The sequence below is a fragment of the Haematobia irritans genome, chromosome 1 (assembly GCF_050003625.1).
Source record: "Haematobia irritans isolate KBUSLIRL chromosome 1, ASM5000362v1, whole genome shotgun sequence".
Classification (NCBI taxonomy): Eukaryota; Metazoa; Arthropoda; class Insecta; order Diptera; family Muscidae; genus Haematobia; species Haematobia irritans.
Genome location: NC_134397.1, coordinates 192,714,535 through 192,733,137, shown reverse-complemented (window position 1 = coordinate 192,733,137; position 18,603 = coordinate 192,714,535). Strand labels below are relative to the sequence as shown.

General features: G+C 34.5%; 1 protein-coding gene across 1 annotated transcript in view; it reads right to left on the bottom strand.

Annotated features, from left to right (window-relative positions):
* Nucleotides 1-6,487: 6,487 nt before the first annotated feature.
* The window catches only part of Ir92a (Ionotropic receptor 92a), a 41,398-nt gene continuing 29,282 nt past the window's right edge, over nucleotides 6,488-18,603 (bottom strand). Inside the window, exon 11 of the mRNA XM_075305170.1 lies at nucleotides 6,488-6,561. Coding sequence (XP_075161285.1) covers nucleotides 6,488-6,561 — 74 coding nt within the window. The remainder of the gene's footprint in view (nucleotides 6,562-18,603) is intronic.

The following is an 18,603-nucleotide window of genomic DNA, read 5'->3' as shown; positions in this document are numbered from 1 at the left end:
TGCATGGTTGTTAGAGACCATATACTAACACCATGTACCAAATTTCAGCCGGATCGGATGAAATTTGTCTCTCTTAGAGCAATCGCAAGCCAAATTTGGGGGTCCGTTTATATGGGGGCTATACGTAAAAGTGGACCGATATGGCCCATTTGCAATACCATCCGACCTACATCAATAACAACTACTTGTGCCAAGTTTCAAGTCGATAGCTTGTTTCGTTCGGAAGTTAGCGTGATTTCAACAGACGGACGGACGGACATGCTCAGATCGACTCAGAATTTCACCACGACCCAGAATAAATATACTTCATGGGGTCTTAGAGCAATATTTCGATGTGTTACAAACGGAATGACAAAGTTAATATACCCCCATCCTATGGTGGAGGGTATAAAAAAATACTAAGAGGAAAAATTCTCGAATTAAAAATCTAAAAATCTAAATCTAAAATCTTTGAAGCGTTTTTTATCTTTAATCTAAAGACTCAATATACCAGTTAATTTAAAGACAATTTCTTTAAATAAAAAATGTGTTTCTATAGTTTATATTGGTTCAAGTTTATACGACTTTAACAAAAGGACGCAAATTTCAAAGATTCGTGTCTTAAATTCAATGAACAAATTTCTCAATAAAAATTTCATTATTTTAAAGAAATTTGTCCTTGATATTGTGTGTCACAAAATTTAAGTTGCATAATTTTTCACATTAGGCCAATATTTTTTCGATGTGCAAAATTAAAATTAGGATAGATAAGCAAACGATGTTCGTTAGGCCAAAATTTTTATATACATTTTTTAATCTCCAAAATATTCCAAAAGCGCAACGGATTGAGATCCAGGGATTTTGTTGGCCATTGAAGCGAGGAACCTCCATTTTAAACCATTCGTCTTTGATGGGAACTGAGTCCTGTTGGAAGGAAAGTCTTTGTCAGCCCAGGGTTTCAGTACTCTCTTGAGGAAATGTTTCCTGTAATATTCGGTATCGGTTGATACGGCGACCACACTAGTGACCAATCGAAATTATCATTTTGTTTGTACACAAACTATTGACTTTGGAATGGCTTCTCAGAGAAACTAAAAGTTACCGAATGTGGGTTTCTTCAAAACTGGTCACTTTCGTGTAAATGAAGCAACTCCTTGACTTTTCTAAGTTTTTTTGTACTTCGATGAGCTCTTGTCCTGTTTTGGAACTTCAATGGCTTTAGTCTAAGCTAATTTTTCAACACATGTTACATCCGTTCTCGCGATATGTTTAGCTCACACACCATTGCGGCGTGGATTTCCATCAAATCTGGTCTTTACTTTTTGAATTATTTCTGATGTTTTTATGGTTTTAGGAAAAGAGGATTTTTTCACATTTAAATGGTGGGGGGGGGGCTCTAAAAATAGCATCTTGTTATTTTCCAGCCAAATATAAAGGAATCACACTATCACTGTTGAATTCTATCACGAGTTACTTTATTTCTAAATGCAATAGATCAAAATGCTTTTGTAAGCTTGTAAATTATAAAATGACCTGTCACCGGAATAAATCTGTCAGCAGTCAGGCAAGCGGTTTAGAAATGATAGCAAATTAGTTGCAGTACATATTAGTCACCTAACAATTGCATAACATATGCGTGAGTCATGATTCACTTTGGAAAACAATCGCGTGATTGTGTATAAAAAATCGGTGAGTAAACAAAAATTTTGGACAAAGAAAAATCATTGTTTTTTTTTAGGATGTTAACATTCTCCGCCCCATTGTGGGAATATATATTTATTAATAATAAATTTGTCTTGAGATATTTTTTTAGCACAAAGTCTTCTTCTTCTTAAAATACCCATCAACGCGGTGCAAATTGGTAGCAAAGTTCGTGTATCCTCCTTTCGTCTACAGTTCCTTCTCACTTGGTTTTACATGTTAATGGACAATCAATTACAACAATTTAAGAGCTCTCATTCATCAATGCTCTCGAACTCATGAGTAGTTTTAATTTGGTGCAAATGCTCACCCAATAAAAGTTTACGCGATGCAATGAATAAAAGTTAATCCATCATCATATACGAAAATGATTGGCCCATTATTGTTCATAAAGTGTTCATGGCTTTTATGAGTTCACCCATTCCCTATTTCCTTGTGCAGGATGACTTTCATTTGAATAATGACAAAAAATGTAGCTCAGAACCTCCTCTGGATGGGGGGTAATAAAAAAAATGAATTTGTTAAAAATGAAGCCCTCTGGTTTTATGCGTCATAAGATGAATGGAAGCCAGACTGCCTACCACACATTGCATGATAGTGAGTGCCGCCGTAGTGTTTTTTGTCTTGTTTTATGATTTTATGCAAATGTATATTTATGAATTGGCCTATTCACCTAGAGGTACTTAGATTGGATTGAGTATACGTAGATAGGTGGAATGCAGTTACACCGATATTGTGTGTGATATATGCATGCAAAGAAAAAATTGAGAAATATTTTTTTTTGAAATATTTACACACCAAAATTTATTCTTTATTTCAGAGCTCCCCAATGCAATTTGCTTTTAGCCCTTTCAAAAATGTGTTTTTTTTAACAAATTTAATGATACAAAACCTGCTCAAGCAAAAATGATGCTGCGCCCACCCTGGACCCTCGTGGTACCCCAATTTTAATCATACAGTAAATGAATGATAAACAAGTAAGGAAAGTCTAAAGTCGGGCGGGGCCGACTATATTATACCCTTCACCACTTTGTAGATCTAAATTTTCGATACCATATCAAATCCGTCAAATGTGTTGGGGGCTATACATAAAGGTTTGTCCCAAATACACACATTTAAATATCACTCGATCTGGACAGAAATTGATAGACTTCTACAAAATATATAGACTCAAAATTTAAGTCGGCTAATGTACTAGGGTGGAACACAATGTTAGTAAAAAAACAAGTATATACAGCACTAAGTGCGGCCGAGCCGAATCTTGAACCAATTATTAGGGTTACCTTTGAAATTTCAGGAGGGCTTGAGGACACTTCCCGAAGATAAAATTAAAGATTTCAATTTAAAGAATTCACCTATGAAGACTATATCAGATTCTAGATTCATAAGAACCATTTTTGTTTGAATTTTAGAGGAATCATTAACACCGATGGCAAGTCTGCAAGAGAATTATAAAATAACGCCTTGATTTGAAATCTTAAATCTGTAGAAGTAAAATCTGGAAATTTTACATTGAGTTTCAAGCAATTATCATGATCAGTGCGCCTTCTACACCCTCAAGAAGTGAAGTCGGTCTATATGGATGCATTACCAAATGGACCGATAAAAATTTAATCCGATACACGTTTTTGTGAGCCTAAAATACCAGAATATTTACAATTTCAGGCAAATCAGATAAAAAATACGGTTTCTAGAAACCCAAGGAGTTAAATCGGGAGATCGTTCTTATGGGGGCTATACTAAAATATGGACCGATACTCACCGTTTTCGGCACACCTCTTTATGACCCGAAAATACCTCTAGATTTCCAATTTCAGGCAAATAGGATACAAACTTCGGATTCTAGAAGCCCAAGAAATAAAATCGGGAAATCGGTCTATATGGGAACCATACCAAAACATGGACCGATACTCACAATTTTTGGCACACGTATTTGTGGTCCTACAATACCTCTAGATTTCCAATTTCAGGTAAATTGAATAAAAACTGCGGTTTCTATAAGCCCAAGAAGTAAAATCGGGAGATCGGTCTATATGGGGGCTATACCAAAATATGGACCGATACTCACAATTTTTGGCACACGTATTTGTGGTCCTACAATACCTCTAGATTTCCAATTTCAGGTTAATTGAATAAAAGTGCGGTTTCTATAAGACCAAGAAGTAAAATCGGGAGATCGGTCTATATGGGGGCTATACCAAAACATGGACCGATACTCACCATCTTTATGGTCATAAAATACCTCTAGATTTCAAATTTCAGGAAAATTAGATAAAACTTCGATTTCTATAAGCCCAAGACCCCAAATCGGGAGGTCGGTTTATATGGGGACTATATCAAAACATCTTCGAACTTGACCTGCCTGCAGACAAAAGACGAGTTTGTGCAAAATTTCAGCACGATTGCTTCATTATTGAAGACTGTAGCGTGATTACAACAGACAGACAGACGGACATCGTTATATCGTCTTAGAATTTCTCCCTGATCAAGAATATATATACTTTATATAGTCGGAAATCGATATTTCAATGTGTTACAAACGGAATGACAAACTTATTATACCCCCGTCATTTTTACAACTTTTCGACTAAGCAGTGGCGATTTTACAAGGAAAATGTTGGTATTTTGACCATTTGTGTCGAAATCAGAAAAACATATATATGGGAGCTAGTATCTAAATCTGAACCGATTTCAACCAAATTTTGCACGCATAGCTAAAATGCTAATTCTACTCCCTGTGCAAAATTTCAACTAAATCGGAGTAAAAGATTGGCCACTGTGGTCATATGAGTGTAAATCAGGCGAACGATATATATGGGAGCTATATCTAAATCTGAACCGATTTCAGCCAAATTTGGTACAGACAGTTGAAATGTTAATTCTACTTCCTGTGCAAAATTTCAACTAAATCGGAGTAAAAGATTGGCCACTGTGGTCATATGAGTGTAAATTGGGCGAACGATATATATGGGAGCTATATCTAAATCTGAACCGATTGCAATAAAATTTGGCACACATGACTACACTACTAACTGTACCCCTAGTGCAAAATTTCAACCAAATTGATATACAACTCTGGCTTCTGGGACCAGATTAGTCCATATCGGCCAAAAGATATATATGGGAGCTATATCTAAATCTGAACCGATTTCAATAAAATTTGGCACGCTTGACTATAGTACCAATTGTTCTGGGAGCTTTATCTAAATCTGAACCGATTTCTTTCCAAAATCAATAGGGTTCTATTCTGAGCCAAAACACATACTTGTGCCAAATTTGAAGTGGATTGGACTAAAACTGCGACCTAGACTTTGATTACAAAAATGTATTCACAGACAGACGGACATGCAAACATATGCACTAACGTATAATATCCTGTTCCACAGTGTGGCGCAGGGTAAAAAGGCAGATTAAATAGCTATATAATTCAGTTCTCGACCGCTATATATATATAAAGAAGTCTACAAATAAATATGAACCGATATGATATGGGGGCTATATACAATTATGAACCGATGTGGACCGTTTTTTTTGTGATGGGGGATCGGTTTACCTGGCGGCTATATATAAATATAGACCGATGGACCAATTTTGGCATGGTTGTTAGTGGCCATATACTCGCTTAAAGTACCAAATTTCTACCGAATCGGATGAATTTTGGTTTATATGGGGGCTATATATAATTGGACCGATAGGGTACCGTGCAAAAATCCATATCGATTCGTAATTATTTGTAGACTTACCTATACATACCTTTTTTGTCTAATATATACCACGTATGGACTAGCTCACAATTTAGAAAACAATGTTAAGAAGTTTTAAGTACCACAACCCATGTAATTCGTTTGTGGATGACAGTCTTTCGTAGAAGTTTCTACGCAATCCATCGTGGAGGGTACATAAGATTCGGCCTGGCCGAATTTACGGCCGTTTATACTTGTTTTCAATTATTGAAGATATTCTTCGGTAGGACCTAAAATCATCAAATCCACGATGATATTCACCATCATGGATTTTACGATTTTAAGCACAAAGATATATGTAAATTGCTCTTAACCCTTTCACTACCGATGTCCACTTAGAAGGACATTCGGAAAAGACACCAAATTCAATTTTCCCACTTAGATTCGATTTTTTTCTCGATGTTATTTTAAAGTAGAGGCTTTAATCGAAATAAGCTATAAATATTTCCCATATTGGTGAGCACTAAAATATATTTTTATAAACTTCTTTAACAATAAACGAAAAATACGAAAATTTGAGACAAATTTTCTACTGTATGTCTCTAGTAAATGGACATTTATACAAAAACTATAGCTGATACTTTTTCGCGTTCTTTTTTGTATTTTTTCCCACACTTTAAAGGATATTAAAGGCCAAATAACGCTTCTTTTCGTAAGGCCATTTGGTCAAAAATCAAGAATCAAGTTTCCAGAACAAGCTCATATAGCTCTTGAAGTAATTGAAGTAGGATCTCAAAATGAAAGTTTTTGTTTTACATGCTGTTAGTACTAGTAAAAACAGAATAAAAATTTAAGTTTTTAACATTAGGTATATTTTGGTATTGAAAGGATTAATAAATAAATTGGGATATTTTTTACAGTGTTCACACTATAATTACTCATCTTTGCTGCTACTTAAACGTTTCCATTTTTATCGTTCCAATTAGGCATTGATCCCATTCCATCGTGGAAGTATGGATAATCCTGGATATTTTGATGGTGGCATACAATATAAGTTAGTAGCTTAAAATTCATATGCTTAAGTACTCTATGTATCCTCAGTGAACATATTTCACAACCCCAACTCATGTGCAGATTAGTGTCAATGGATCTACATTTGCATGAATGTGGGATTCTTGTATTTGGTTTGAAGTATAACCTGTGCAAAAAAAAAAAATCAGTTTTGCCATTAATGCCAATTTTTGTAGTGTTTTGGCATATTTATCCACAAACATCCTTCCCGCTCTACCCTGATCGTTGTAAACTCTCTAGTCTTTCCATGCAAGCGAATAGCCTGAAATGTGTTCACTCACTGCTCATAAAATATTGCCACAATTGTTGCTTCTTGTCGTTCGTTTATTATTGGGGCTAGTCCGCGTGTGAGCACTTACTTAGGCATCTCTTACGCATGTATCCTTATGAATGTATAATGCTGGTACTACCATTAACTTGTATCTAGGTCGTTAGCTGAGGTTTGCATTTCATAATAAAGTCCTATTTGTATTGGCTTTTAATTACGAGGTTGGCTAAGACATTCCTATAAAAACAAGATTTTAGAGCAACAAAGTTTTATTTACACGAAGATGGTACACACAGAGATTGGTCCAACATACATTATACCAAGTATAGAGGAGTGGGAAGACAGGAGGATGCCCTTCGGAACCCTTAACATGTATACGGACGGGTCAAAGATGGAGGAAGGAAGGGAGCTGGATAGGGATTGCAGTATTTTCAAGCTGAGATTTCTGCGATCACAAAGGCTCCTGAGTCGCTGTTGATGAGGCCGTTATTCAAAAGCGATATCGGATTCTTCAACGACAGTCAAGCAACTATAAAGGCATTGTGCAGTGGTGACATAAGGTCTAAGGTAGTCAGCCGCTTCGTAGAGAACTCAAGGTTCTCACTGAACAGCATATTATAACTCTGTGCTGGGTACCTGGGCACTATGGGATAATAGAAAATTAGGAAGCAGATGTGTTGGCTAAGGAGGGCGCTCGTGGAGCGAATAATGTCCTAGCGGACGTTTTTCCTCCACTGTCTTCTTATCATTACAGGACAGAGGTAACAGGTTGGCTGATAAGTCCCCGGTCTAACAAAGAAAAACACATTTTTTTGTCAAAATTCATTTTTATTATTCAACATAGTTCCCTTCAAGAGCGATACAACGATTATAACGATGGCAAAAATTCATGAATTGGGCTTCGAATTGCTTCCCCACCCACCGTATTCTCCAGATCTGGCCCCCAGCGACTTTTTCTTGTTCTCAGACCTCAAAAGGATGCTCGCAGGGAAAAAATTGGCTGCAATGAAGAGGTGATCGCCGAAACTGAGGCCTATTTTGAGGCAAAACCGAAGGAGTACTACCAAAATGGTATCAAAAAATTGGAAGGTCGTTATAATCGTTGTATCGCTCTTGAAGGGAACTATGTTGAATAATAAAAACGAATTTTGACAAAAAATATGTTTTTCTTTGTTAGACTGGGGACTTGTCAGCCAACCTGTTACTTGCATTCATCAGAGCCTCTGGTTGGTTGTTCTGAGATTTATTTCAAAGGGAACGAGTAGGAGGAAGCTCTGGGACTAGCGGACCGCATCGGAAGGAAGAAGATGGAAAGATCACTTCGAAGAATCACAATGCACCTATACTGGTTTAAGTGGACATCAATTTCAACACAAAAATTGATGTCATCCTCTACAACCTAACCTATAGATCTGGATGGGATAGATAACTCAATTTTGGGCCCTTTATGCTAACTTCTTATGGACAAATCATTTGGGAATTTTCCTCTTAAAAAAAGAAAGACTGAAATAGAGCCCATTATTTGGAAAATTCTTTCCAAATACAGGATTGATAGCACATGAAGAAAACAAGGTAAAAGGCGAATAAATTAACCCTCCATCACTCATGAACTCCGAGTTGTATGATTTTTATACCCTTCACCACTACTGTGGTACAGGGTATAATAAGTTTGTGCATTTGTATGTAACGCCAAGAAGGAAAAGTCTGAGACCCATCGTTTAGTATACCGATCGTCATAGAATTAAATTCTGAGTCGATTTAGCGATGTCCGTCTGTCTGTCTGTCTGTCCGTCTGTCTGTCTGTTGATGTATTTTTCTATGCAAAGTACAGCTCGCAGTTTTAGTCCGATTGTCCTAAAATTTGGTATAAGGTCCTGTTTCGGCTCAAAGACGATCCCTATTTATTTTGGAAAAAATCGGTTCAGATTTAGATATAGCTGCCATATATATTTTTCACCGATCTGGTCATAATTGGCGTGTATATCAACCGATCTTCCTCAAATTCCGTACATCCGAATATTTTATGAGTCTCGAAAAACTTGCAAAATATCATCCAAATCGGTTCAGATTTAGATATAGCTCCCATATATAGCTTTCGCCCGATTTACACTCCTTTGCCCACAGAGGCCAATTGTTTGCTCCGATTTAGTTGAAATTTTGCACAGGGTGTAGAATTAGCATTATAGTTATGCGTGTCATATTTGGTGGAAATCGGTTCAGATTTAGATATAGCTCCCATATATAGCTTTCGCCCGATTTACACTCAAATGACCACAGAGGCCAATTTTTTGATCCGATTTAGTTGACATTTTGCACAGGGAGTGGAATTAGCATTGTAGCTATGTGTGCCAAATTTGGTTGAAATCGGTTCAGATTTAGATATAGCTCCCATATATAGCTTTCTCCCGATTTACACTCATATGACCACAGTGGCCAATCTTTTACTCCGATATAATTCAAATTTTGCACAGAGAGTAGAATTAGCATTGTAGCTATGCGTGCCAAATTTGGTTGAAATCGGTTCAGATTTAGATATAGCTTCCATATATAGTTTTCGCCCGATATGGACTTATATGGCCCCAGAAGCCAGAGTTTTGGCCCAATTTGGTTGAAATTTTGCACTAGGAGTACAATTAGTAATATAGTCATATGTACCAAATTTGATTGAGATCGGTTCAGATTTCGATATAGCTCCCATATATATGTTTTTCTGATTTCGACAAAAATGGTAAAAATACCAACATTTTCCTTCTAAAATCGCCACTGCTTAGTCGAAAAGTTGTAAAAATGACTCTAATTTTCCTAAACTTCTAATACATATATATCGAGCGATAAACCATAAATAAACTTTTTCGAAGTTTCCTTAAAATTGCTTCAGATTTAAATGTTTCCCATATTTTTTTACTAACATTGTGTTCCACCCTAGTCCATTAGCCGACTTAAATTTTGAGTCTATAGATTTTGTAGAAGTCCAACAAATTCTGTCCAGATCGAGTGATATTTAAATGTATGTATTTAGGACAAACCTTTATATATAGCCCCCAACACATTTAACGGATGTGATATGGTATCGAAAATTTAGATCTACAAAGTGGTGCAGGGTATAATATAGTCGGCCCCGCCTGACTTTAGACTTTCCTCACTTGTTTGTATTGGAGATGATAACAAAAAAATAAAATATTTTTTAATTTTCCTTTATTTTTATTATTTGAAGAGAAACTCCCACAAATTGGGTGTGTTGCCAAACATTATTTGCCACCAAAAATAAAAAAAAAAAAAACGTAAAAATTGTTCAAAAAGAACATTCTACAATAAAACTCAAACACTTACCTCTCCAATTTATCAAGATTACACACAAAACACAAGCACAACAATTTTTTATTATTTTTTGAAGTCACAGCAAAGCGGCACTTTTTTGTAAATACCAATAGTCAATAAAGAAATGTCAATTTCCAGCAAGTAGTGCCACCTAATTGTTCTATTTTTACAAATTTATTAGCTCAGTATATAAACCACGGGATACAGTGCGTGATTGAGCTAAAGAAGTTTTTCTATTAATTTTGAGGCATTCGAACGGTATGTTGCCTACAGTCTACACTATGATACAGAGGGTTACATTTGTTTCCTAAAATAAAGTAAAGGATGATACGGTCAAAATTTGGTCAATATAAACTTGACGTATTTCTTTCAATTTTGCATTTAAAAAACCTGAACACCCCTCATTTTGAAGGTGTGTGTGTAGAATGTTGCTCCTATTTTGATTTTGGAATTCACTCTTCAGTTGTCAAAATGCCGTCCAAGCAAGAAGAGCAGCGTATCAAAATTTTGCTCGCGCATCGCGAAAATCCGAGCTACTCGCACGCAAAGCTGGCAAAATCGCTAAAAGTTGCCAAATCAACCGTTACAAATGTAATTAAAGTGTTTGGGGAACGTTTGTCGACAGCCAGGAAGTTAGGGTCGGGGGGAAATCGAAAACCGGAAGCCGCTGAGACGACAAAGAGAGTTGCCGGTAGTTTCAAGCGAAACCCTAACCTCTCTCTCCGAGATGCCGCAAATAAGCTGGGTGTATCGTCTACAACCGTGCATCGAGCCAAAAACGAGCCGGACTATCGACTTACAAGAAGGTAGTGACTCCAAATCGCGATGATAAACAAAATACGACGGCCAAAGCGCGAACCCGGAGGCTGTACACGACGATGCTGACGAAGTTTGACTGCGTGGTAATGGACGACGAAACCTACGTCAAAGCCGACTACAAGCAGCTTCCGGGACAGGAGTTTTATACGGCGAAAGGAAGGGGAAAGGTAGCAGATATTTTCAAGCACATAAAACTGTCAAAGTTCGCAAAGAAATATCTGGTTTGGCAAGCCATCTGTACCTGTGGCTTGAAAAGCAGCATTTTCATAGCTTTCGGGACTGCCAACTAAGAAATTTACGTGAAAGAGTGTTTGAATAAACGTCTGCTGCCTTTCCTGAAGAAACACGGTTGTTCCGTATTGTTTTGGCCGGATTTGGCATCTTGCTATTACGGTAAAAAGGCCATGGAGTGGTACGCCGCCAACAACGTGCAGGTGGTTCCCAAGGACAAGAACCCTCCCAACACGCCAGAGCTCCTCCCAATTGAGAAATACTGGGCTATTGTCAAGCGGAACCTAAAGAAGACCAAAAAAACTGCTAAGGACGAGCAACAGTTCAAGGCAAACTGGCTTTCTGCGGCGAAGAAGGTGGACAAGGTGGCTGTACAAAATCTGATGGCAGGTGTCAAGCGTGAGGCCCGGATTTGGAAAAGCGAAAGCCTAACTGAATATTTTTCCTGAATTTTATACTAATTGAACTTGAAAAAGAAATTTAATTTGATTTTTTAAATAAACGATTTCACCGATTTACACGCGTTTTCTCTTGACCAAATTTTGACCGTATCACCCTTTATGCAAGACTCAAATATAAAAGAGAATTGTGTCCTAAAAGTATCCTCAATTGAATTCTCCGCTCCGCTATAGACAAAATCTTTGGAACGGGGCATGCTTTTTTTAAGTGTTGGTATGAGAGAAGTTCTCTCAGTAACAGGAGAAAAGTTTAAATATGGGGAAATATTTTACGTACGGAATCTTTAACCTGGACATTTGTAATGAAATGAAAAGTAAGACTACCTTTCCTCGCCTATTCAAACCGCCCTCGTGCGCTGTATATCGAGGGTCCATGGAATATGTTTGTTGATGATTACTACGGTTCTAGTGTTCTCTACCAATTGAATTGTGTCCAATTGGTGTTCAACAACTTTGACTTTCGAACTGTTTTTTTTTTCGAAAATGGTAACTTTTATTCGAATTCATTGAAATTTCGGATTTTATCTCATTGCTTTCAATTGCTATCCAAGCAATTTATCCTAGGTCAGATGAAGCCCTCTGAATACGGAAACATTTGTTTGTTGTGGTTGTCATGAACTTTTGTGCATTGGGCTCAAATGTGTTCGACATTTGGGTCCTTGTATGAGATATGTACTCCGAGTCTAGGGTAAATTCAAAAAGGACAATCTGTTGCATTTGACCACTCTTTGCACTTAGTTAATGGTGGCATTGGTATCATTGCTAGTGTTTATAACTTGGATATGCTTAGATTGCATTCAATTCCTTCTTTTTTTAAGTTTTGCATTTTCAAATTCCTCTATACGTTTGCAATTTCTTTGCTAGTATTCCTAAATGAAAAAGTTGTATAAAGAAGTCGAAACATGCCTTTTACTTGATTTGCATGAAGGTTAGTTAGGTTAGGTATAGTGGCAATCCGATATTTCAGTCCATTGTAATACCACAGTGGTAAACTTCTCTTTTGTCACTAAGCTCAATGACAATGGACCTCATTTTTATAGCCGAGTCCGAATTGCGTTTCACATTACTGTGAAACCACAAAAAAAATCACTAAAATTTTATTAATTAAAGTCTTAATTGAGTTTTAAAAAATATTCAATTAAAAGTTTAATTGATTTAAAAAAATTTTAATAAATAAAAAATAATTTGTTTGTGTAGAGAAGCTTTGAAATACTCAGAAATTTAAGCAGCATTACTGAGAGGTTTGAACCCACGATCCTGTGGGCATGGCGGACTTGCTTATCATCGTACCACGGTAGCTTCCTGATTTGTATGAAGGAATTACAATGAAAGAGGATGTATTTTGCTGAAATTTGGTGGCGAAACGATCGATTCTTTGACAGACGGATAATGTTAGCTTATAGTTATTACACACAAAAAAAATCAGATTCAATCACGAAATTAATTGATGCAATTAATTCTTTAATTGATATGTCTTTAATCACAGAAATGATAGTAAAATAGTACCAATTAAAAAATTAATTGATATTATAAATTTTTGTTTCAATTAAAAAATTTCAATTAATTAAAAATTTTCAATTAATTCTCAATTAAAATTTTAATTGAATATTTTTTAGAACTCAATTAAGACTTTAATTGGAAAAAATTTCGTTAAAATTTTCGTATATATATATATATATATATATATATATATATATATATATATATATATATATATATATATATATATATATATATATATATATATATATATATATATATATATATATATATATATATATGTATATATATATATATATATATATATATATATATATATATATATATATATATATATATATATATATATATATATATATATATATATATATATATATATATATATATATATATATATATATATATATATATATATATATATATATATATATATATAAGTTCCCCTACGAATAATCAGTCGTCGGCATAGGTTAACAGGTACACATCTGGGGTGAGCCTTAACCACTTGCTCCACTTTGAGGTATGTTTTATTCGTTACAAATGAGTGGGCGATCTTAAAACTGGAGATAGGAGTAGTCGACCGATACGAACCTTGCAGATTAGATTGCCAGGTTTTTGAATACTGCGAAAACTTTGATGCTTCAATGTATGTTTGGACATACATTGCAGATATTTGAGTTTTAGAATGTAGCTGTTCAATTACGTAGAGATGCCAGATCATAGATGAGAAAGCCTCAATTTAGTCTCTCTCTAGTCTTTAGACTGCCGTCTATCGTCCCGCATTTATATCGCGTTTATTTGCTTTCTGGGCCTCATTTGTGAGCGTCGTTGCCAACACATCCTTTGCATTCCCACCCCCCTTTTGTTCATTGATAAATGGCCCCTTTTAATATAGAACCTTCTGGGGCTCACAGCTCTTAATCGACGCTTATGCATAAGGTGTGTACAGTACTGCTTCACCTAATTGTGGACTCGTGTTTTTTATACACTCCACCATATGATGGGAAGGGGGAGGGGGTGGTGGGTTTATTATATCCCCCATATAAACCGATACCCAGATTTGGCTTGCGGAACTTCTAAGAGAGACAAATTTCATCTGATCCGACTGAAATCTGGTACATGGTGTTAGTATATGGTCTCCGATCCCTAGATTTGGCTTGCGGAGCCTCTAAGAGAAGCAAATTTCATCCGATCCGGCTGAAATTTGGTACATGGTGTAATTATGTGGTCTTTAACAAGTACGCAAAAATTGGTCCACATCGGCCCATAATTATATATAGCCCCCATATAAACCGATCCCCAGATTTGACCTCCGTAGCCCCATGGATGAGCAAAGCTCATCCGATTCGGTTGAAATTTGATACGTGGTGGTAGTTTATGGTCTCTAACAACCATGCAGGAATTGGCCCATATCGGTCCATAATTATATGTAGCCCCCATATAAAGCGATCCCCAGATTTGACCTCCGAAGCCCCTTGGAAGACCAAAATTCACCTGATCCGGTTGAAATTTGGTACGTGGTGAAATGTGGTACATTGCGCTATTATATGACCGCTAACATCCATGCCAAAATTGGTCCATATCGGTCTATAGTTATATATAGCCGATCCCCAAAAATAATCTACCAAAATTTTATAACTATTATATTTCATGTTAGCCTGATACCGAAACAGGCAATTGACGTCCAAATGCATTATATCTAATTATACAATTATGTTTCGAACTTTATGGACAAATAGATTAAGGAACATTGTTAATAGAGCCATTGATTAATAGAGCCATTGGTTAATAGAGCCATTGAAAAGAAAACGCCAGATACAAATCTATACACGCCTGGACTGTACATATTTCGGTTCGGGCGAATGAACCTTTCCACAGCCTTTAGTATAGATTTGTCTGGGAGTGATAACTCAATTTTGGGCCCTTTATGCTAACTCCTTATGGAGAAAACATTTGGGAAATTTCCTCTTACAAATTGAATCATCTTTTCTCCCACTGTACATTATCTTTTCATATAACTTTCAAGTCCCTTAATCTTATTTTTATTTCGTTTTTTTTACATAGTAATGCAACAACACGAAATTTATTTTTAGAAAGCTAATTTGTTAGAATTCACCTAAGGGGTGAACAGTCGAACAATGCTTATTGTTTCTACAGTCAACTACAACAACATGTGACAACTTACAAAAACTGGTTTCCAGGATACAACAACAATTCTAACGCGTACATTAGTCGTGTTTTTCCTAGTTTCACGACGTTTCAGTCCTCTTTCTACTGACGTACAGCATTTGGAGGATTATAAAATCGAATGGCCAGTCTATGGCGAGAATTTTTAGTTGGTGTTCTGAACTTGGTTACCAAACGAAATATCCGGGGAAGGTTAGGTTAGGCCATAGTGGCAGTCAGTTATAACAGGCTCATTAAGTCCATTGTAGTACCACATGTAATGAACTTCTCTCTTATCAATGAGTGATGATCGAAACCACTTAGAGAAACTTTAAAAATTTCTGACAGAATATAGATCAGGTTATGTTATAGTTACAGTCGGTTATGCTGCTAAACTTCTCTCTTATAAAATGTGTGCTATCCGAGTTCAATCCTATTTATAACCGATTCGGAACAGCGTTCCACATTCACGGTTGCCACAGTTGGTAGAATTCTACTAAAAATGGTAGATTTTTTACAGTATGGTAGATTGGTAGAATTCTTAATATTTTGGTAGACTTCTCCAACTAAGAGGTACTAATTGTCTATAGAAATAAAATTTTGACATTTTTTGTAGAAACTAAATTTTAACAAAATTTTCTATAGAAATAAAATTTTGACAAAATTTTTTATAGAAATTAAATTTTAACAAAATTTTCTATAGAAATAAAATCTTGACAAAATTTTCTAAAGAAATAAAATTTTCACAAAATTTTCTATAGAAATAAAATTTTGATAACGTTTTCTATAAAAATAAAATTTTGATAACGTTTTCGATAAAATTTTAACAAAATTTTCTAAAGAAATACCATTTTGACAAAATTTTCTATAGAAATAAAAATTTTGCAAAATTTCCATTTTTACAAAATTTTCGATAGAAATAAAATTTTGCAAAATTTCCTATAGAAATAAAATTTTGACAAAATTACCTATAGAAATAAAATTTTGACAAAATTTTCTAAAAAATACAATTTTGACAAAATTTTTTTATAGAAATGAAACTTTGAGAAAATTTTCTATAGAAATCAAATTTTGACAAAATTTTCTAAAAAATATAATTTTGGCAAAATTTTTTATAGAAATAAAATGTTGACAACATTTTCTATAGAAATAAAATTTTGATTACGTTTTCGATAAAATTTTAACTAAATTTTCTAACGAAATACCATTTTGACAAAAGTTTTTATAGAAATAAAATTTTGAGAAAAATTTTTAAACAAATACAATTTTGACAAAAATTTCTAAAAATACAATTTTGACAAAATTTTTTATAGAAATGAAACTTTGAGAAAATTTTCTGTAGAGATAAAATTTTGACAAAATTTCCTAAAAACAAGTATATACAGCAGTAAGTTCGGCCGGACCGAATCTTAAATACCCACCACCATGAATCAAATATTAGGGTTTCCTTTGAAATTTCAGGGGGGTTTGAGGACAGATCAAGCAGAGCAGTTCAACACTTCCCGAAAATAAATTTAAAGATTTTACCTATGAAGACTATATCAGATTCTGGATTTATAAGAACCATTTTTGTTTGAGTTTTAGAGGAATCATTAACATCTCTTGCAAGTGTGCAAGAAAATTATAAAATAACGTCTTGATTTGAAATCTGAAATCTATAGATTTTCACACGAGAAGTAAAATCTGGAAATTTTACATCGAGTTTCAAGCAATTTTTATTATCAGTGCGCCTTCTATACCCCCAAGAAGTGAAATCGGAGGCCTTACCAAATGGACCGATAAAAGCTTAATCCGATACACGTTTTTGTGGGCCTAAAATACCAGAATATTTACAATTTCAGGCAAATCGGATAAAAACAACGGTTTCTATAAGCCCAAGACCCCAAATCGGTTTATAAGGGGACCATACCAAAACATGGACCGATGCTCACCATTTTTGGCACACCTCTTTATGGTTCTAAAATACCTCTAGTTTTCCAATTTCAGGTAAATTGAATAAAAACTGCGGATTCTACAAGCCCAAGAAGTAAAATCGGGAGATCGGTCTATATGGGGGCTATACCAAAACATGGACCGATACTCACCATTTTCAGCACACCTCTTTATGGTCCTAAAACACCTTTAGATTTCTAATTTCAGGCAAATTGGATAAAAACTACGGTTTCTATAAGCCCAAGACCCCAAATCGGGAGGTCGGTTTATATGGAGACTATATCAAACCCTGGACCGATACTCACTATTTTTGACACACCTCTTTATGGTCATAAAATACCTCTAGATTTCCAATTTCAGGCAAATTGGATAAAAACTACGATTTCTATAAGCCCAAGACCCCAAATCGGGAGGTCGGTTTATATGGGAACTATATCAAACCCTGGACCGATATAGCCCATCTTCGAACTTGACCTGCATGCAGACAAAAAACGAGTTTCTCCAAATTTCAGCACGATTGCTTCATTATTGAAGACTGTAGCGTGATTACAACAGACAGACAGACAGCCAGACAGACGGACATGGTTATATCGTCTTAGAATTTCGCCCTGATCAAGAATATATATACTTTATATAGTCGGAAATCGATATTTCGATGTGTTACAAACGGAATGACAAACTTATTATACCCCCGTCACCATTCTATGGTGGTGGGTATAAAGAAAAAAAACAATTTTGACAAAATTTTTTATTGAAATAAAATGTTGACAAAATTTTTTATAGAAATAAAATTTTGACAACATTTTTCTATAGAAATAACATTTTGACAAAATTTTTTATAGAAACTAAATTTTAACAAAATTTTCTATAGAAATACAATTTTGACAACATTTTCTATAGAAATAAAATTTTGATAACGTTTTCGATAAAATTTTAACATAATTTTCTAAAGAAACACAATTTTGACAAAATTTTCAATAGATATAAAATTTTGACAAAATTTTTAAAAAAATACAATTTTGACAAAATTTTTTATAGAAATAAAATTTTGGCAAAATTTTGTATAGAAATAAAATGTCGAACTTACTTTTTATATAGATATAAAATTTTGACAAAATTTTTTATAGAAATAAAATTTTGACAAAATTTTCTATGGAAATAACATTTTGACAAAATTTTCTATAGAAATAAAATTTTGAGAAAAATTTCTAAACAAATACAATTTTGAAAAAAAATTCTAAAAATTAAAATTTTGATAAAATATTTTTATAGAAATGAAACTTTGAGAAAATTTTCTAAAAAAACAATTTTGACAAAATTTTGTATAGAAATAAAAAATTGATAATATTTTTTTATAGATATAAAACAAAACAAAATGGACAAAATGTTTTATAGAAATAAAATTTTCATTCGTTTTATTTTGTTATTGTTGGTTTTGTTTGACAAAATTTTCTATAGAAATAAAATTTTGACATAA